Source organism: Octopus sinensis, linkage group LG13, assembly GCF_006345805.1.
Source record: "Octopus sinensis linkage group LG13, ASM634580v1, whole genome shotgun sequence".
NCBI lineage: Eukaryota > Metazoa > Mollusca > Cephalopoda > Octopoda > Octopodidae > Octopus > Octopus sinensis.
In genome coordinates, this window is record NC_043009.1 from 64900523 (window position 1) to 64920522 (window position 20000).

The following is a 20000-nucleotide window of genomic DNA, read 5'->3' on the forward strand; positions in this document are numbered from 1 at the left end:
GACCACGTGATCCATTTGTGGATTGGACGGAGTGGTCGCGTATCCATTTGTGTTTATAAACATACGAGGGTCAGCTGAAAAGTTGATTGGGTAATTTGTAGATTGGACGGAGTGGTCGCGCGATCCATTTGTGGATTGGACGGAGTGGTCGCGTTATCCATTTGTGGATTGGACGGAATGGCCGCGTGATCCATTTGTGGATTGGACGGAGTGGTCGCGTATCCATTTGTAGATTGGACGGAGTGGCCGTGTGATCCATTTGTGGATTGGACGGAGTGGTCGCGTAATCCATTTGTAGATTGGACGGAGTGGTCACATATCCATTTGTGGATTGGACGTAGTGGTCGCGTGATCCATTAACACCTGAGTGGAATTTGAAGTCAGAATGAAAACAGCCGGAAGACATCATAAGGCATTTCGCTCGATACTCGTCTAATTTCGTTAATCGACTGTCGTAGACTTGTATTTTAACAACCTCAAACAGATGACGACAAAATTGGCCTCCAACAGATTTGGACCCAAAGCGCAGGGAGCCGTTAAACCACATTCTTGAGAGTACAACTGATAACATGTAATTTAGTACAACCTATTACGTGGCGGGGTTGTCGCCATTTAAGTTGACACCCTAACCAGGTGAATTTTGCGAGGAGGTTTATTAGGATCCCAACCGGGTAAGAACACGACTTATCAGAGGAACGAATGAAAGCAACATAAAATCAGCGACTAACAGTATATACACAACGAATACTCGACATGATGACTGAATGAGCAGTAAAACCACTGGGACTAATGAAATCTTTCGTGTCTATGTGCTTGCGTGTAACCTTGTCGTTATGTCCGTGTCTTATAAGCCAGAGAAGACAGAGATTCTAACACTTTCACAACTATTCATCTATATATAGAACAGGTTACGTTTGAAATGAACATTGCCTTTCCCTGACAGGTTGGCTTCTCATGAAAAGTTTATTGGTCGAGGAAAAGCAATAATGGATGTCAAATAAGTTCATGATGCTTCTTACTCTGCTTGACAGCAGAGATAAAGATTAATAAAGATTAGTTTAAGGCGGCGAGCTGGCAGAAACGTTAGCACGCCGGGCGAAACGCGTAGCCGCATTTCGTCTGCCGTTACGTTCTGAGTTCAAATTCCGCCGAGGTCGACTTTGCCTTTCATCTTTTCGGGGTCAATAAATTAAGTACCAGTTACGCACTGGGGTCGATGTAATCGACTTAATCCGCGTGTCTGTCCTTGTTTGTCTCCTCTATGTTTAGCCCCCTGTGGGCAATAAAGAAATAAGAAATAAAGATTAATAAAAACTAAAAATGGAGAAATAAATACCGCAAGGTTTTCTATCAAGGCTCTCATGGCTTTGACGATTCTTGCATCTAATATTGATTTTTGATACAGGAATTTTGTGAGGAAAGATAAATTCATTATATCGGATATATTTGACTTCGGAAAGATGAAAGACAAAATTGAACTCTGGACGCAAAGGTTCGGAACAAATATAAAAACATGTTTCCCTATGCCTTAATGGCTCTGCCGATTCGTCGCCGTCTTGTGACTCATATTAACAAGTCACTTTAGATGCTTGTCTATTAAATCTGCCAGTTATTTGCCTACTTTTTCAAAGGTCATCAGAGTTGCTGAAATTAATGTAAAGAACAAACTGCAGAATGTCTCCACCCAAATGCAATGTCATGAAATCTGATATTTTATTGTCAAGTTAGAATTAATGTAATCTTATTTTGTGTGTGTATATAACGAGTGTCGGTGCATCTATATTAACGGCTGTTAGATAACTATCATAACGAAGTCTTTCATCGGTATAGGTGGGCTTTAGGCTCAGATCCTTCTCCAGCGTCGCAACAACTCTGTAGATATGTCTTTTCTCTTGAGGACTTTCTTGTGTACTCGAGACCAAGGAAAGTATACGAGAGACCATTTCCTGCCACTTTGCTCTCATTCACTAATCTGGTTTCAGCAAGCACGGACATTAAATCTTTCCAAATATTGAGCAAGGAGACCAGTTCACCATTTTGATGTGTTGATGTTCTGCCTGTCTTTTCGAGTTCGAATATTCCTGCTGCTCCGATTCATGAACACCAACTTTCAATGCCACATGCCGGATACCCAAGCACACATCTGCAGAATCCAGAACGACTGGTAACAAGCTAAGGCTAGCGAATTTCAAAGTTATGCTGACCAGCATCTTATATGTGAATTCCACTTATCTATACCGTCTTTGGACTTACCAAGGTGAAAGCTGAAGACAGAACTTGGCCTGAACACTTTAGTAACCTACTGAACAGACCACCAACAGCCTATGATGATTGTTATGTTGATCTTGATATGTTTCCAAAACGATCCAGAATGGCATTTTTCCCAACTTGCAAGAACTGAACTTTGTCATTTGTCATTTGCGTCGCTAAAAAGCCTCTGGTCTACATTCTGTCCTTGCTGAGTCGTAGAAGCAACAGGAAAACATATTTGAAGGTAAATTTTCACCACCTGATATTAAAAATTGAGAACAGAAATCTGATCCGAGTTACTTTGAAGATGTCTGAATTGTGACCATCTTCAAAAAAGGAGCGGCGAAGTATGTGGAAACTACAGTGAGACCTTTCTGTTGGCATCAATTTACAAGAATTTATCTCACATGCTGTTGAATCAGCTCAACCAACTTTCCGATCAAATCTTGCCGGAGGCCCCAATGCGGTTTCCATCCTCGAAGAGGCACAACTTATAATTTTGTTGCCAGTCGGTTAAAAAAAAAGGAGGGAACAATGGGAACCGATCTTTTTTTAATCTTCTATGATCTCATTAAAGCCTTTGATGCGCAAAAGTGAATGTACTCCGCATTGTTCATCTGTACACACACACACACACACACACACACACACACACACGCAGACTCTCTCTCTCTCTCTCTCTCTCACACACACACTCAGATTGTGTAGGCAATTGTCAAGAACTGAGTTATGTTCGATATATTATAATAAATTAGGGCGGCGAACTGGCAGAAACGTTAGCCGGGCGAAATGCTTAGCCGTATTTCGTCTATCGTTACGTTCTGAGTTCAAATTCCGCCGAGGTCGACTTTGCCTTTAATCCTTTCGGGGTCGATAAATAAAGTACCAGTTTCGCACTGGGGTCGATGTAATCGACTTAATCCCTTTGTCTATCCTTGTTTGTCCCCTCTGTGTTTAGCCCCTTGTGGGTAGTAAAGAAATATATATTATAATAAATATGAAGCTTGGTTTGACTTACTTCAAGTCCGGCAAATTTGTAACCTTTTGCTACACAATGCAATCTGCAAGACTTGATGGTCATCGATGGCGAGGATATTAAATCCCCTTGCATTGCTCTTCTGTGTAAGAAATCCTTGAAGCATCCAATGTAACCTGTTTAGTAAAGAAACAATATTTTATAAGAGATGAGGCGTAGAATGAGGCATATTTCGGCAAAGGAAAAACAAAGAATTTGCTTCGCTGCTGTCCTAAGTGAACCTTAAGAACTGACGGGCTGACAAAAGTGAGATGTGCAAGTTCTGTGAGAAATCAAGGCAGTCACTAAGGCGTGTGTGGCATTGCTGCGGAGTTCTTCTCTTGGAGACACAATCAAGTAATCATAGGTCACTTGCACGGCTGTATTGTAACTTGTAATGAAAAGTGGATTTTGTACAATAATAAAAAACAAAAAAAAAAACGTTCTTTGCAGTGGTTGGACCAAAATTAAGCACCGAAAACCTTCCCGAAAGCAGAGCTCATCAAGAAGAAAGTTATGGTGACTGTTTGGTGGTGTGGTGATATACTCATCCACCATAACTTAAAACTCGGAAAAACCATTACTGCAGAAACATATTACCATGAAATCGCCAGAATGAACGAAAAACGGCTACTCCTCCGTCCCAGACTGGTCAACAGAAGAGGGCCAATCATTTTTCATGACAATGCTCGACAACACTTTTCAGTAACGACGCTCCAGAAGTTGAAGGAATTTGTCTACGAAGTTCTTTCATATCCAGCTTATTGCCCAGGCTTTTCTCCTACCGACTACCACTTTTTCAAGCACTTTGAAGACTTCCTGCGAGAGGAGTTCAAGAATCGAACCGATGTTGAAGGTGCGCTGAAAGAGTTCATCAGCTCCAGAACTCCAGATTTTTATGTTACCAAAATAAACGAACTTGTGACTCGTAATATTGTGATGAATTTCATGTTTCAAAACGTTGCTTACTTTTTGCTCAGCCTGATGTATATATATTAATAAAACACAAATATTTCATGTGTTTGTAAACATACGAAGGTCAGCTGAAAAGTTCATTGGCTGACTAAGATACTCTCATGAAATGTGACCAAATTTTTCAATACAGTCTCCCTTGTGGTCCTCACTCTTCTTCCATCGTTGCTGCAGTTCTTGGATCTCAACGGGGAAGAAGCTTTCAACCTGTTGCTCAAAAAGTCATCAACAACAGATATGACGCCATCATCAATGTGAAACTGATTCCCAGTCAAGGGAACAGATGATAGTCACATGGGTCCAAATCGGGAGAATAAGGAGCGTGATCAACCAGTTAAAAGCCAGTCATGCACAGAAGCCATTGAAAACAAGGACTTGTGTGCCGAGCCTTTTTGTGAGTTTTCCCGGGCATTCGGTCTTCATAACCTTTCATAACCTTTCAAAACTGCCTAATCAAGCTGACATAGTACTCTTCATTTCCTTCCTGAAAAACTGAAGCCATCAACTTCTCTGAAGATGAAACGACCCTGGCTTTTTTCGGAGCAGGTGAGAAAGGGTGCTTTCGCTGCATGGATTGTCTCTTCGTCTCTGGCTCAAAGTGATGAACTCAATACTCATCTTGGGTAAAGAAACGTTCATGGAAACCAGCTGGATCTGCCTCAAACGATGTCAGATTTTTCTGTGATGTGATCAGCCTGGTGCGAATTTGATCAGCAGTCAGAAGGCATGGCCCCCACCACCGAGCATAAACCTTCGTCATGCTAAGCTCATTGTGCAGAATATTCTCAACTCTTTCACAGGATATGCTAATAGTATTGACTATTTGATTTACAGTCAATCGCCTGTCACCCATCACTATATGGTGATTACGATCAGTGTTTTACTCGGGGGTGACAGTTGCAGAACGTTCAGGGCTTGGGTCATCTCCTCCTAAATTCAGCTGCTCCCTGTTGCATCATTGATAAAGCCGGAGCATCGACCCCTATTGTAGCAACCATGTCAGCATGAATGTTGTTGGGGAAGCTAAACCCTTTTCCAGCAGGGACTTGATAACACCACCATGCCAAATTTTGTCGATTTTTGAGAGAAGTCGTTACTAGTAACATTTGAAGTCTTCTTTGAACAGTCAGATGTCAGTTTACCTGGAAAGAAACAATGCAGTTATCCATAAGAAGGGTTGAAATTCATACATGCAAGATTTCACAGCTCTAGCATCACTCCTTCGAAACCGGCCAATGAACTTTCAGTCCACCCTCGAAAGTTGATCATTTAAAAATATTAATACTTACTTGGAGTCACAATAATTGGTGTTGTTGACTGCTCTGTAGAGGGCGTTGTTGACTGCTCTGTAGAGGGCGTTGTTGATTGTTCTGTTGAGGCCGTTGTTGACTGCTCTGTAGAGGGCGTTGTTGACTGCTCTGTAAAAGGTGTTGTCTGTTCTGTAGAGGGCGTTGTTGATTGTTCTGTAAAAGGTGTTGTCTGTTCTGTAGAGGGCGTTGTTGATTGTTCTGTAGAGGGCGTTGTTGTCTGTTCTGTAGAGGGCGTTGTTGATTGTTCTGTAGAGGGCGTCGTTGACTGTTCTGCTGAAGGCGTTGTTGACTGTCCTGTAGAGGGCGTCGTTGACTGTTCTGCAGAGGGCGTTGTTGACTGTTCTGCTGAAGGCGTTGTTGACTGTCCTGTAGAGGGCGTTGTTGACTGTTCTTCTGTAGAGGGCGTTGTTGACTGTCCTGTAGAGGGCGTCGTTGACTGTTCTGCAGAGGGCGTTGTTGACTGTTCTGCTGAAGGCGTTGTTGACTGTCCTGTAGAGGGCGTCGTTGACTGTTCTGCAGAGGGCGTTGTTGACTGTTCTGCTGAAGGCGTTGTTGACTGTCCTGTAGAGGGCGTCGTTGACTGTTCTGCAGAGGGCATTGTTGACTGTTCTGCTGAAGGTGTTGTTGACTGTCCTGTAGAGGGCGTCGTTGACTGTTCTGCAGAGGGTGTTGTTGACTGTTCTTCTGTAGAGGGCGTTGTTGACTGTCCTGTAGAGGGCGTCGTTGACTGTTCTGCAGAGGGCGTTGTTGACTGTTCTGCTGAAGGCGTTGTTGACTGTCCTGTAGAGGGCGTTGTTGACTGTTCTGCTGAAGGCGTTGTTGACTGTCCTGTAGAGGGCGTCGTTGACTGTTCTGCAGAGGGCGTTGTTGACTGTTCTGCTGAAGGCGTTGTTGACTGTCCTGTAGAGGGCGTCGTTGACTGTTCTGCAGAGGGCGTTGTTGACTGTTCTGCTGAAGGCGTTGTTGACTGTCCTGTAGAGGGCGTCGTTGACTGTTCTGCAGAGGGTGTTGTTGACTGTTCTTCTGTAGAGGGCGTTGTTGACTGTCCTGTAGAGGGCGTCGTTGACTGTTCTGCAGAGGGCGTTGTTGACTGTTCTGCTGAAGGCGTTGTTGACTGTCCTGTAGAGGGCGTTGTTGACTGTTCTGCTGAAGGCGTTGTTGACTGTCCTGTAGAGGGCGTCGTTGACTGTTCTGCAGAGGGCGTTGTTGACTGTTCTGCTGAAGGCGTTGTTGACTGTCCTGTAGAGGGCGTCGTTGACTGTTCTGCAGAGGGCGTTGTTGACTGTTCTGCTGAAGGCGTTGTTGACTGTCCTGTAGAGGGCGTCGTTGACTGTTCTGCAGAGGGCGTTGTTGACTGTTCTGCTGAAGGTGTTGTTGACTGTCCTGTAGAGGGCGTCGTTGATTGTTCTGCCGAGGGCGTTGTTGATTGTCCTGTAGAAAGCGTAGACTGTTCTGATGGCATGCTTGAAAGTGTTGTCTTTTCAATAGAAATGGTTGTTTCTTGAGAGGTTTTTTGTGCTGGTTGTGTGAGACATATAGGTGGTTCCGTGGTAGTCGTCGGTTGAGCTGTAGAGGGCGTTGCATGTGCTGTTGGTTCTATACAAGAGACAGAGGTAGGAGTAGTTGATTTGTCGGTAGAGGGCGTTGTTGTCAATGGTGTTGAGTGCATTGTAGATTGTTGTGCTGTTGACTGTTCTGCACTGGGTGAAATAGTTTGAGTTATACAAGGCATAGTTGACTCAGGTGTAGATAGCGTTGTTGACTCTCCTGTAGATGGCGATGTCGACTCTCCTGTAGACGGCGTTGTTGACTCTCCTGTAGACGGCGTTGTTGACTCTCCTGTAGACGGCGTTGTTGACTCTCCTGTATACGGTGTTGTCGACTCTCCTGTAGACGGCGTTGTTGACTCTCCTGTAGACGGTGTTGTCGACTCTCCTGTATAAGGTGTTTCTGACTCTCCTGTAGATGGCGCTGTTGACTCTCCTGTAGACGGCGTTGTTGACTCTCCCGTATACGGTGTTGCTGACTCTCCTGTAGATGGCGCTGTTGACTCTCCTGTAGACGGCGTTGTTGACTCTCCTGTATACGGTGTTGTTGACTCTCCTGTATAAGGTGTTGCTGACTCTCCTGTAGATGGCGCTGTTGACTCTCCTGAAGACGGCGTTGTTGACTCTCCTGTATACGGTGTTGCTGACTCACCTGTAGATGGCGCTGTTGACTCTCCTGTAGACGGCGTTGTTGACTCTCCTGTAGACGGCGTTGTTGACTCTCCTGTAGACGGTGTTGTTGACTCTCCTGTATAAGGTGTTGCTGACTCTCCTGTAGACGGCGCTGTTGACTCTCCTGAAGACGGCGTTGTTGACTCTCCTGTATACGGTGTTGCTGACTCTCCTGTAGATGGCGCTGTTGACTCTCCTGTAGACGGCGTTGTTGACTCTCCTGTAGACGGCGTTGTTGACTCTCCTGTATACGGTGTTGTCGACTCTCCTGTAGACGGCGTTGTTGACTCTCCTGAAGACAGCGTTGTTGACTCTCCTGTATACGGTGTTGCTGACTCACCTGTAGATGGCGCTGTTGACTCTCCTGTAGACGGCGCTGTTGACTCTCCTGTAGATGGCGTTGTTGACTCTCCTGTAGACGGCGTTGTTGACTCTCCTGTATAAGGTGTTGCTGACTCTCCTGTAGATGGCGCTGTTGACTCTCCTGTAGACGGCGTTGTTGACTCTCCTGTAGACGGTGTTGTCGACTCTCCTGTATAAGGTGTTGCTGACTCTCCTGTAGATGGCGCTGTTGACTCCCCTGAAGACGGCGTTGTTGACTCTCCTGTAGACGGCGTTGTTGACTCTCCTGTATACGGTGTTGTCGACTCTCCTGTAGACGGCGTTGTTGACTCTCCTGTATACGGTGTTGTCGACTCTCCTGTATAAGGTGTTGCTGACTCTCCTGTAGATGGCGCGGTTGACTCTCCTGTAGACGGCGTTGTTGACTCTCCTGTATACGGTGTTGTTGACTCTCCTGTATAAGGTGTTGCTGACTCTCCTGTAGATGGCGCTGTTGACTTTCCTGAAGACGGCGTTGTTGACTCTCCTGTAGACGGCGTTGTTGACTCTCCTGTATACGGTGTTGCTGACTCTCCTGTAGGTGGCGCTGTTGACTCTCCTGTAGACGGCGTTGTTGACTTTCCTGTAGACGGCGTTGTTGACTCTCCTGTATACGGTGTTGTCGACTCTCCTGTAGACGGTGTTGTTGATTCTCCTGTATACGGTGTTGCTGACTCTCCTGTAGATGGCGCTGTTGACTCTCCTGTAGACGGCGTTGTTGACTCTCCTGTATACGGTGTTGTTGACTCTCCTGTATAAGGTGTTGCTGACTCTCCTGTAGATGGCGCTGTTGACTCTCCTGTAGACGGTGTTGTTGACTCTCCTGAAGACGGTGTTGTTGACTCTCCTGTAGACGGCGTTGTTGACTCTCCTGTAGACGGTGTTGTCGACTCTCCTGTATAAGGTGTTGCTGACTCTCCTGTAGATGGCGCGGTTGACTCTCCTGTAGACGGCGTTGTTGACTCTCCTGTATACGGTGTTGTTGACTCTCCTGTATAAGGTGTTGCTGACTCTCCTGTAGATGGCGCTGTTGACTCTCCTGAAGACGGCGTTGTTGACTCTCCTGTAGACGGCGTTGTTGACTCTCCTGTATACGGTGTTGCTGACTCTCCTGTAGATGGCGCTGTTGACTCTCCTGTAGACGGCGTTGTTGACTCTCCTGTATACGGTGTTGTTGACTCTCCTGTATAAGGTGTTGCTGACTCTCCTGTAGATGGCGCTGTTGACTCTCCTGTATACAGTGTTGTTGACTCTCCTGAAGACGGTGTTGTTGACTCTCCTGTAGACGGCGTTGTTTCCTCTCCAGTAGACGGCGTTGTGGACTCTCCTGTAGACGGTGTTGTTGACTCTCCCGTAGACGGAGTTGTCGACTCTTCTATCGGCGTTGTTGACTCTCCTGTAGACGGTGTTGTTGTTTCTCCTGTAGACGGCGTTGTCGACTCATGTGTAGATGGCATTGTTGACTCGGGTATCGATGGTTTTGTGGACTCTGGCGCTGACGGTGCTGTTGACTCTTCTGTAGAGAGTGTTGTTGTTTGTTCTGGTGTCTCCGTTACTGGTGTTGTTGTTTGCTCTGTAGAAGTTGTTGCTGTTTGCGTTGAAGCTGGTGTTGTTGACGCTTGTGGAGAGGGTGTTGTCGATTCACTAAAGCGTGTAGTAGCAGTTGTTGTAGTTTTAACCTTCTCTAAAGAAAAAGAAAACGACAAAATATATAATGTAGGTATTATTTGAAGGCTGTTATTTTCTTAACTTAAGACAATATTAACACAAAAGCGATGAACGGAATTTAAGCAATAACTGGTCTGACTAGTCTGAGATATGATATCCATTCCTAATGGCAAACGATTCCGCCTCACATTGCACTGAGCATTATTCACTCATTAAAGGGGAAAATATCATGAAAGTCCATTTGTTCAACACCTATTCGTGTGCAAATCGAAATAATGTAGGAGAAAATTAAATAACGGATATTTAAATGAAACATAGTAAATGTGTTCGTTTTGGATTGTTTGAACTTTGGTTGGTTTGCTTTAAATTTGAATTTATTTCCTGATTTGAGTGAGTTCTACAATTGTGTGTTTCGTTATGGAAGTCAAAATCTCAGTTTCCAAGTATCTCTTTTACTCTTTTACTCTTTTACTTGTTTCAGTCATTTGACTGCGGCCATGCTGGAGCACCGCCTTTAGTCGGTTAAATCGACCCTGGGACTTATTCTTTGTAAGCCCAGTACTTATTCTATCGGTCTCTTTTGCCGAACCGCTAAGTGACGGGGACGTAAACACACCAGCAATGCTAGGGGGACAAACACAGACACACAAACACACGCACACACACACATATATATATATATATATATACATATATACGACAGGCTTCTTTCAGTTTCCGTCTACCAAATCCACTCACAAGGCATTGGTCTGTCCGGGGCTATAGCAGAAGACACTTGCCCAAGATGCCACGTAGTGGGACTGAACCCGCAACCATGTGGTTGGTTAGCAAGCTACTTACCACACAGCCACTCCTGCGTTAGTTTATTTCGAACAAGTGTTATTATTTCCCAGGGTAACACACACACACAAAAGCAAAAGTGAGCAAACGTTGACCATACAAAAAGTCAACATTTAAAATTCGTATGCGTGTTCTGCGTGAAGACGAACGAGATGGGGAAATCCATTGACGTTGCAGATGGTGTTAAGCAGGCAATAGTCTATACTTGGGTAATCGGGGACCAAGCACCATATTTGCATCGTGGAAGTCTTAGTAACGAAGTGAAGAATAATAAACCAGATATTTAATTGTTAAATGAATGTCCTCAGTTAACATTGAACAATTTTTGCGATCATTTGTATTCACTGCATGGTCAATAATGGTCCCAGAGTGTGTTCGAAAACTATAAATAAGTGATACTGAGGAAAGACTGTTTACACCGAAGCCTGTTTTCGTTTAGAAATGCTTTATAATATTTTCTACTCTAGGCACAAGGCCCGAAATTTATGGGGAAGGAGCCAGTCGATTACATCGACCCCAGTACGCAATTAGTACTTAATTCATCGACCCCGAAAGGATGAAAGCAAAGTCGACCTCGGCGGAATTTGAACTCAGAATGTAAAGACAGACGAAATACCTATTTCTATTTCTTTACTATCCTCAAGGGGCTAAACTCAGAGAGGACAAACAAGGACAGACAGACGGATTAAGTCAATTACATCGACTCCAGTGCGAAACTGGTACTTAATTTATCGACCCCGAAAGGATGAAAGGCAAAGTCGATCTCGGCGGAATTTGAACTCAGAACGTAACGGCAGACGAAATACCGCCAAGCATTTCGCCCGGCGTGCTAACGTTTCTGCCAGCTCGCCGCCTTAGAAATGCTTTATAATACGATTTAAAATCCCAACAAATTTCCTTTCTCGCTTGTAAAATTAAGATTTCTAGTTTCATGGCCGTCTGAGGCAGAAGTAGATCGATCCTCGTAGTTGATTCGGACCACTTCCTTCTGTTAAAGTTTATTTTTTACTTGTGTATAAATCGTGATTTATAGTTATATTGCCGTCGGGTAACTTCGTACTAGCACTTATGTTCGTATTTCTTACGATCTAAAAACATATATATGTATAATAAAACAATCAGATCTTGCCTAAATATCTATTTGTGATCGATAGCAAAATAAATAAATAAATAAATAAATAATAATAGTAATAATAATAATAATAATAATATTAATAATAATAATAGCTTCAAAATTTTCCACAAGGGCAGACATTTTGGGGGGAGGGGATGAGTCGATTATATCGACCCCAGTGTTTCACTGGTACTTAATTTATCGACCCCCCCCCCAAAAAAAAATGAACGAACTATTGAGTTTGGTTTAATGGCCTACCAATGTATACTATGTGTTTCTTTGCCCTAGGAGTCGGGAAGACACTCGGCAAGAAATGGAAGCAAATTTGAAAGAAGAAAAATTAAGTAATGATAACAATAATATAATAATAATAATAATAATAATAATAATAATAATAATAATAATAATAATAATAATAATAATAATAATATAAAAGACAAAAGAGAAAACTCACGGTTGAGTTCATAATAATTCCATCCTTTGTTTTTCACTTTAAGTTTGTTAGTCTGGTGTGTGGCAGAAGACAAAGAACATTTTCGTTTCCGGGAGTTAAATTCGACCGAACGGCATTCTGGATGTTCCTGACATGCGCGTTTGCACTCCTCGAGGTTGGTTCGTTTGATTGTATGAAAACTCTTCTTCTTCTTTAAGCGTGCTCCCAGCAACGTATTTATGCCATTTACTATTTGTTTGAAATAAAAAAAAACAATAAAGAATTAAAGCAAAGATATAATATTATTATTTATTCTAAATATTAGTTTCAAATCTTACTACTGGGGATAAATCGATTACATTGAGCCCAGTACGTAACTGGTACTTATTTTTGTAAAGGCGGTGAGCTGGCAGAAACGTTAGCGCGCCGGGCGAAATGCTTAGCGGTATTTCATCTGCCGCTACGTTCTGAGTTCGAATTCCGCCGGGGTCGACTTTGCCTTTCATCCTTTTGGGGTCGATAAATTAAGTATCAGTTACGCACTGGGGTCAATATAATCGACTTAATCCGTTTGTCCGTCCTTGTTTATCATCTCAGTGTTTAGCCCCTTGTGGGTAGTAAAGAAATAGGTACTTATTTTTGTAGACTCCGAAAGGATGAAAGGCAAAGTCGACTTTAGCGGAATTAATTATTCATTTTTAATATTAGTTTATATTGACGTTACGTTCACTCACTCACTCACTCATTCAATCACTCACTCAATCAATCAATCAATCAATCAATCAATCAATCAATTAATCAAGCAAGCAATCAATCAACTGAATGTTTTGTGACTTACGGTTCTCCAGTTGGTAGAAAGTGGTTTTCTTTTTCTTCTGCAGAACTTCGGTGGAAGCATCAACCCGAAAGAGACGACATTGTCTCTTCTTTCTGGTGAACTCAAAAGCTCTGCAGTTTTTCATTTCAAGACACTTTGAAGCACAGGCTTGAGGATACCTGCTACGCATGGTTTTCAATGGTTGAACATCGATCGAAGCATGTTTGACCTCTATGAACCAGTCCGTTGGAGCTTCTACAATATACATAACATACAAATGTACATACGTGCATACATACATACATACATACATACATACATACATACTACATACATACATATACATACATACATACATACACCATACATACATACATACATGCATGCATACATACATACATGCATACATACATCCATGCATACATACATACATACATACTTACATACATACATACATACATACATACATACATGTGTGTGTCAGTGGTTAGAGCGTCGGGGTCACACTCATCCTGGGGCCCGCCTTTCACTCGAACAAATCGACCCCTAGACTTATTCTTTGTAAGCCTAGTGCTTATTCTATCGGCAACTTTTGCCGAACCGCTAGGTTACGCAGACGTAAACACACCAACATCGGTTGTAAAGCGATGGTGGGGCACAAACACACACACACACTCTCTCTCTTTCTCCCTTACTCTATACGTATCTGTCGTCAACAGAATACTTTCGAAGGTATGTTTGTTGAAAAACAACAAAACTACCGGTAAAATTCCCCCATTTTTTTTTCTTATTTTTATTTTTAATTGTCCTAAAATTTTCGTTGCGTCTTGCAATTTTACCGGTAAGTGTCTTACATAATAAGGCACAAAAAGAAAATGACTCTCCCCAGACACAACAGAATATGCTTCAACGCAGGAACTCATATAAAGAATCTTGCAAACCAAATCCCAAAACTAAACAACCGATAAGACGACATCTTTTCGTACTGAGGCAGCAAATCAAAAAAGGATTATACGAGAAATAAGAACAAAATATCAAACGAGAAAAGACAAAAAAAAAAAAAGGAACAATAAAACGAAAATGAAAACAAACTCACCCCTATCTTCGGTCATATGTGTATGGACATATTCGGCGGCAACTAGGGCAGAAAGCGAAGATAAAACTTTAAACCAAGGAAACAGAAACGGTCTATCTATCTATCTATCTATCTATCTATCTATCTATCTATCTATCTATCTATCTATCTATCTATCTATCTATCTATCTATCTATCTATCTATCTATCTATCTGTCTGTCTACCTGTCTGTCTGTCTGTCTGTCTACCTGACTACCTGTCTGTCCGTATGTATTGATTTACCTACGTCATTACTCAGAGTTTCTTATCTGGATTCTTGCAGACAGTCAACGAACTGTTAGATAAGTATTTCACTTGCAATGAATCGCCGCGCATTTATTAATTGAAAAATTAGACAACACCTCTGACAGCTTTTTCGATTCAAGACCTTTATAAATTAATTAAAAAAATTAAAACCATTTAAAAGTCGAATCTCATCAGAGTTGGCTAAAGATATACAAATTAGGGGTTCATATTCCTGCTTGTTGAGTGAGTATACGGCTCCGAACCGTTAACTGATAAAATTCATATACATTCTTGGGAGGAATGCGTATATATTTTATCGCCTCCGAAAGATGAAAGGTACTGCCTACTTCACTGGAATTTGAATCCACAGCATAAAAACGGACGAAAAGTCGCTAGGCATTTTGTCCGGTGTGCTAACGGTTTGCTTTTTCACCACCTTACCACTACTACTACTACTACTACTACTACTACTACTACTACTACTACTACTACTACTACTACTACCACCACCACCACCACCACCACCACCACCACCACCACTACTACTAATGTACATGAAAATAAGAGCTACAAATAGTTTCTTGCGATTGAGACACGTGATTCGGCAGATTTTTACATAGCTCATTTTAATACTGAGTGCTTTAAATGATATTTATCTCTCACTGTTTTGGAGTACATTTTTGTTGATATATATATATATATATATATGGACACCCTGTATATATATATATATATATATATATATATATATATATAATATATATATATATAGATATATATATATATATATCACTGACCATCGCGACCGACCAGGCTATCAGATGTTATTACACATCGCTGGTCACAATGCGCTTCGCATTGTTTTAGCCTTCAAATGACGCCACCCCGCTGGCTAAGCGAGCAGGCCAACAGAAGAAAGAGTGAGAGAAAGTTGTACATAGCGAAAGAGTACAGCAGGGATCGCCACCGCCCCACTGCCGGAGCCTCGTGGAATATATATATATATATATATATATAATATAAATAATATATGTATATGTATATGTATATGTATATGTATATATATATATATATTATATATATATATATATATATATATATATATATATGTGTGTGGTGTGTGTGTGTGTGTGTGTGTGTGTGTGTGTGTTGTGTGTGTGTGTGTGTGTGTGTGCGCGTGTATGTATTCTAGTATGTTTTTGCATCTGTATTTGTTCCCACTCTGTCGCTTGACGTCCCCGTTAGCTAGCAGTTCGGCAAACGCGACCGATAGAATAGTATGAAATCTAAAAAATAAAAAAAAAGACAAAAGAAAAAAAAACAAGTCCTGGGGTCGATTCGTTCGACTTAAATCCCCAGCATGGCCGCAGTTTAATGACTGAAAAAAGTATAAAATAAAAAAATATATTTATATATAAACATATCTTTATATATATATATATATATATAAACATAGCGAGGGAGGGAGAAGGGAGACATAGGTGTGTGTCTATGTGTGTGTGTGTGTTTGTGTGTGTTTCTAGATGTTAGTACAACTGTGTGTAAAATGGGGAAAATTATAAAATTCTTCGATAACTGCATCTAAATATAATACAGAAATTCTCTTGCGATCACATAACAGAAGGAAAGAGGGAGAGGCAGATATCGCTGCTGGCGGTGGTAACACCCTGAGAAAGTTTAGACCTGATGTCAGGCATCGCAATATTTCAGAGAAGTTCAACGCCCGGGAAACACGAGAATTTTTAGTGCGAGCATACTAAATGGTGTAGGTATTTGTTTACTTATGATGCTGTGAAAATTGTATGATTCTAAATATATATAACGATGTTTGTTTTTTAAGGAAAAAGGGCCGATTTAACACTGTAGGCGTGGTGGCGCTGGTGGTGGTTGTGGTAGCTGTGTATTATTATTACAAAACTAAAATGAATGTGTTATTAAAGATAACAGTTCTCCTTTTCTCTACCAAATATGTTTCTTTTTTACCCACAAGGGGTTAGACCTAGAGGGGACAAACAAGGACAGACAAACGAATTAAGTCGATTACATCGACCCCAGTGCGTAACCGGTACTTAATTTATCGACCCTGAAAGGATGAAAAGCAAAGTCGACCTCGGCGGAATTTGAACTCAGAACGTAACGGCAGACGAAATACGGCTACGCATTTCGCCCGGCGTGCTAACGGTTCTGCCACGTCTAAAGGTAGGATGAGAGAGAGAGAGGAGAGAGAGAGGGAGAGATAAAGAGAAAGAAAGTGAGCGAGAAAGAGAGAGTTTGGAAAAGCAAGTGTTGTCATGTATCAGCGAAACCCAGTTGACAAAATCTGAAAATTTTATATAAATTCCCAATGTAAGGTCCAGATATGGGTTGGAACTATTCATAGGAAGGTACTTCTTTATAGAAACCAAATTACAGTCATTTGGAATTTTATTTCTTAGTTTTGACGGACAGTACAAACTACGATATGAACGATATGAATTATTGGATTGGTGCATAATTATTGCAGCAGTTTTTCAACGAAATTTATTCAACAAAAACAATAACAACATGTAACGAAGACATCTTTAAATTATTATTCCGGAGCATATTCACCATCTACTTCAATTACTGCTTCCCATTTGCTTGGCAGACCAGTCAGACCGTCATTTAAAGATGCTTTTGTTAAATATTGTTTTTGTTGAACAAAAATTTGTTGAAAAAAAGCCGCAATAATTATGCACCAAACCAATATAAAATGGTGTAGAATTTCCAGAAGTAATATGATGTTTGAGACAGTAAGAAAAGTTTTTAAAAAAGAATTGAAGTTTACATTATTCTTTCATTCTTTTACTTGTTTCAGTCATTTGACTCTTGGCCATACTGGAGAACCGCGTTTAGTCGAACAAATCCACTCCAGGACTTATTCTTTGTAAGCCTAGCACCGATTCTATCGGCCTCTTTTGCCGAACCGCTAAGTCACAGGGGACGTAAACGCACCAACATCGGTTGTCAAGCGATAATGGGGAGACAAACACAGACACACAAATACATACATATACATACACACACACGCACGCACGCACACACACACACACATACACACACACACACACACACACACACACATACACACATATATATATATATATATATATATATATCCGACGGGATTCTTTCAGTTTCTGTCTACCAAATCCACTCACAAGGCTTTGGTCGGCCCGAAGCTATAGTACAAAACACTTGCCCAAAGTTCCATGCTGTGGGACTGAGCCCGGAACCATGTGAATAGGAAGCAAGCTTCTTACCACACAGCTACTCCTGCGCCTAAATAAAAATAACGTAAAAATTATTTTGATCTAAGATGATCAATCATGGCTGATTTTTGGTGTTGATTATCTCCGGTGTGAGGTCTTAAAAATGATGATAAGTACGATGATTTCAAAATTTTCGTACAAGGCCAGCAATTTCCTTCGAGGTGATGCCAATGCTCAAATGGTTCTTATTTTAACATCCCCGAAAGGATGAAATTCAAAGTCGACCGCGACGGAATTCGAACTCAGAACGTAAAGACAGACGAAATACCCCTGTGTATTTTGCCTGGCATGCTAACGATTCTGCCGATTCGTCAAAGACAAAAGAAATAAGAGATGTGAAGGGCAGTTGTCTCTGGTTAAAGACAAGAATATGGAAGTCACTGAAGGAATGGTTTTAGTAATACAAGAACAGTCCCGAAACGTGTGATCAAGGAAATGATAGATCAGCAGGAGTGTTCACTCATATGTAGAATGGGTGATGATTCTGATGAACTCATTACTCAGATTATTTCAGAATGTCCTCAGCTCAGAATCAACACAAAAATATAGGCATTGATAAGATTTCTGCAGCAACACATTACAATTTCTGTAAAAGACTCAGTTTTGCATGCCCAGAAAAATGCTATGACCATTTTATGGAATAGAAATGCACCCTCGAAAACTTTGGAGCTGGATTATGATGAGATTTTCATGGACAAACCGACAGAAGAATAGTCGTTGATAAGATGGAATTATGTCTTGTAATCCATGTGGCATACCCGACTTTTACCAGAACAAAGAAAAAGAAATAGGAAAAAAATTAGGGTGTTATATAGACTTGAGGAATTAACTTGTTAAAAATTGGAAGCAGGAAGTTAACAAGATCATCATCCCATCAATTATCATCGGGTCTTGGAAATGGTAACGAAGAATTTGAGAGTAAACTTTTGGAAAGTTAGACGTGAATCTGGGAGTAAATGCAATGTAGAAAATCTGATGGCATGGTTCAGCCAGAATTATTTGGAAAGTCCACGCCATGAAAGAATATATTTAATGAGCAAGAAAGAAAAATGACTTATTTTTATAGAAGGGACAACAACATATGCTCTTCATCCAGGGACATGAGTTATACTTCGATAGGAAGCATGAATAAACCGGTTAGAACACCAATAACACGTGAACGAAACATCAACAACAATGACAATAATGAAACAGTGGGGAAATTCAAAGAGAAAAGAAAGAACAACAGAATTAACAAATGGAAAGAAATAGAATTACATGGCCATTTCATGAAACAAACTGAGAACGTTGGAAATTAAGATCGCTGGTTCTTGTTGACGGACGAGAACTTGAAAGGAGTGACAGAAACTGTAATTATAGCAGCTCATGAACAAGCCCTTAGAACAAATCTGATGAAGGCAAAATACGAAAAACCTCAATCGGACAGCAAATGTAGAATCTGCAAGGAGATGAAAGTATCAATCACATTTTGAATGAGTGCAGTATACTAGCATAAAAGGAGTATAAGTGCAGGCATGACGGTGTAGGCAAAATAATGCATTGGGATATTAGCCAAGTATGTAGCTTCAGACGAACAGAATACATGTACGAATACGAACAAGAGGCCGTGATAGAAAATGAGAAGGCCAGATATGATTATGGAAGACAAAATAAAGAGTGTAAGAATATAAATTTTGCAACTCTCTAGGATAATGGAGACGATACCAAAGAAATCGAAGACACTGAGAAATATTAGGATCTAGCCAGAGAGCCAAGAAGACTGTGGAAGACCAAGACAAGTAGTAATTGGTGCATGTGTACGACACCTTAAATGCTACGTAAAAGACTGGAAGAAATTGGCATTGAAATCTCCAACCCCATCAAAGACACGCAACCAAACAAATAAAAAACAACAAAAAAAAAACGGACACTGCACAGTAACAGATGTAGCTTCTTCAGGTGATAACAAAGTGTTTAAGAAGGAACCTAGCACCTACCCTCTATCCCCTACCCCATATCCCCAAAAGATTGAGAAATACTAAGACTTCGAAAGGAAAGTTACAAAGGCGCAGAATAAGGAAAACGCTGAAATTGTAAAGATAGTAAAATTGTAAAGATGGTAAAAGGAATGTTGGTTAGAGAAGACTGGAGCTGAAACTGAAACAGAACTATTCGTGAAAACACCGTTATCAGAAAGGGCAAGGATCTTAAAGGAAGATACTCGATAACTGAGCGAGGGAAAGAACTCCATAGCACCCTTCAGCTTCGGTTTATAACATGATTCTTGTGCTACAAAAACGAACCCCCCAAAATCTGTCATTCGATCATAATAATAATCATAATCGTTTCTA

General features: G+C 41.3%; 1 protein-coding gene across 2 annotated transcripts in view; it reads right to left on the reverse strand.

The window, feature by feature from the left end:
* LOC115218402 (capping protein inhibiting regulator of actin dynamics) overlaps nt 1–20000 on the reverse strand; it is a 44847-nt gene that overhangs the window by 24413 nt on the left and 434 nt on the right. The window contains exons 2-10 of one of the 2 annotated variants that reach the window (XM_036508487.1): nt 14116–14157; nt 13041–13274; nt 12224–12451; nt 9423–9831; nt 8847–9234; nt 7747–8799; nt 7599–7626; nt 5527–7407; nt 3269–3402 (exon numbers count right to left, since the gene is read on the reverse strand). In XM_036508487.1, the coding sequence (XP_036364380.1) occupies nt 3269–3402; nt 5527–7407; nt 7599–7626; nt 7747–8799; nt 8847–9234; nt 9423–9831; nt 12224–12451; nt 13041–13274; nt 14116–14157 (4397 nt within the window). Of the gene's footprint in view, nt 1–3268; nt 3403–5526; nt 7408–7598; nt 7627–7746; nt 8800–8846; nt 9235–9422; nt 9832–12223; nt 12452–13040; nt 13275–14115; nt 14158–20000 lie in introns of those variants that run through there. The other variant, XM_036508488.1, reaches the window with a different exon arrangement.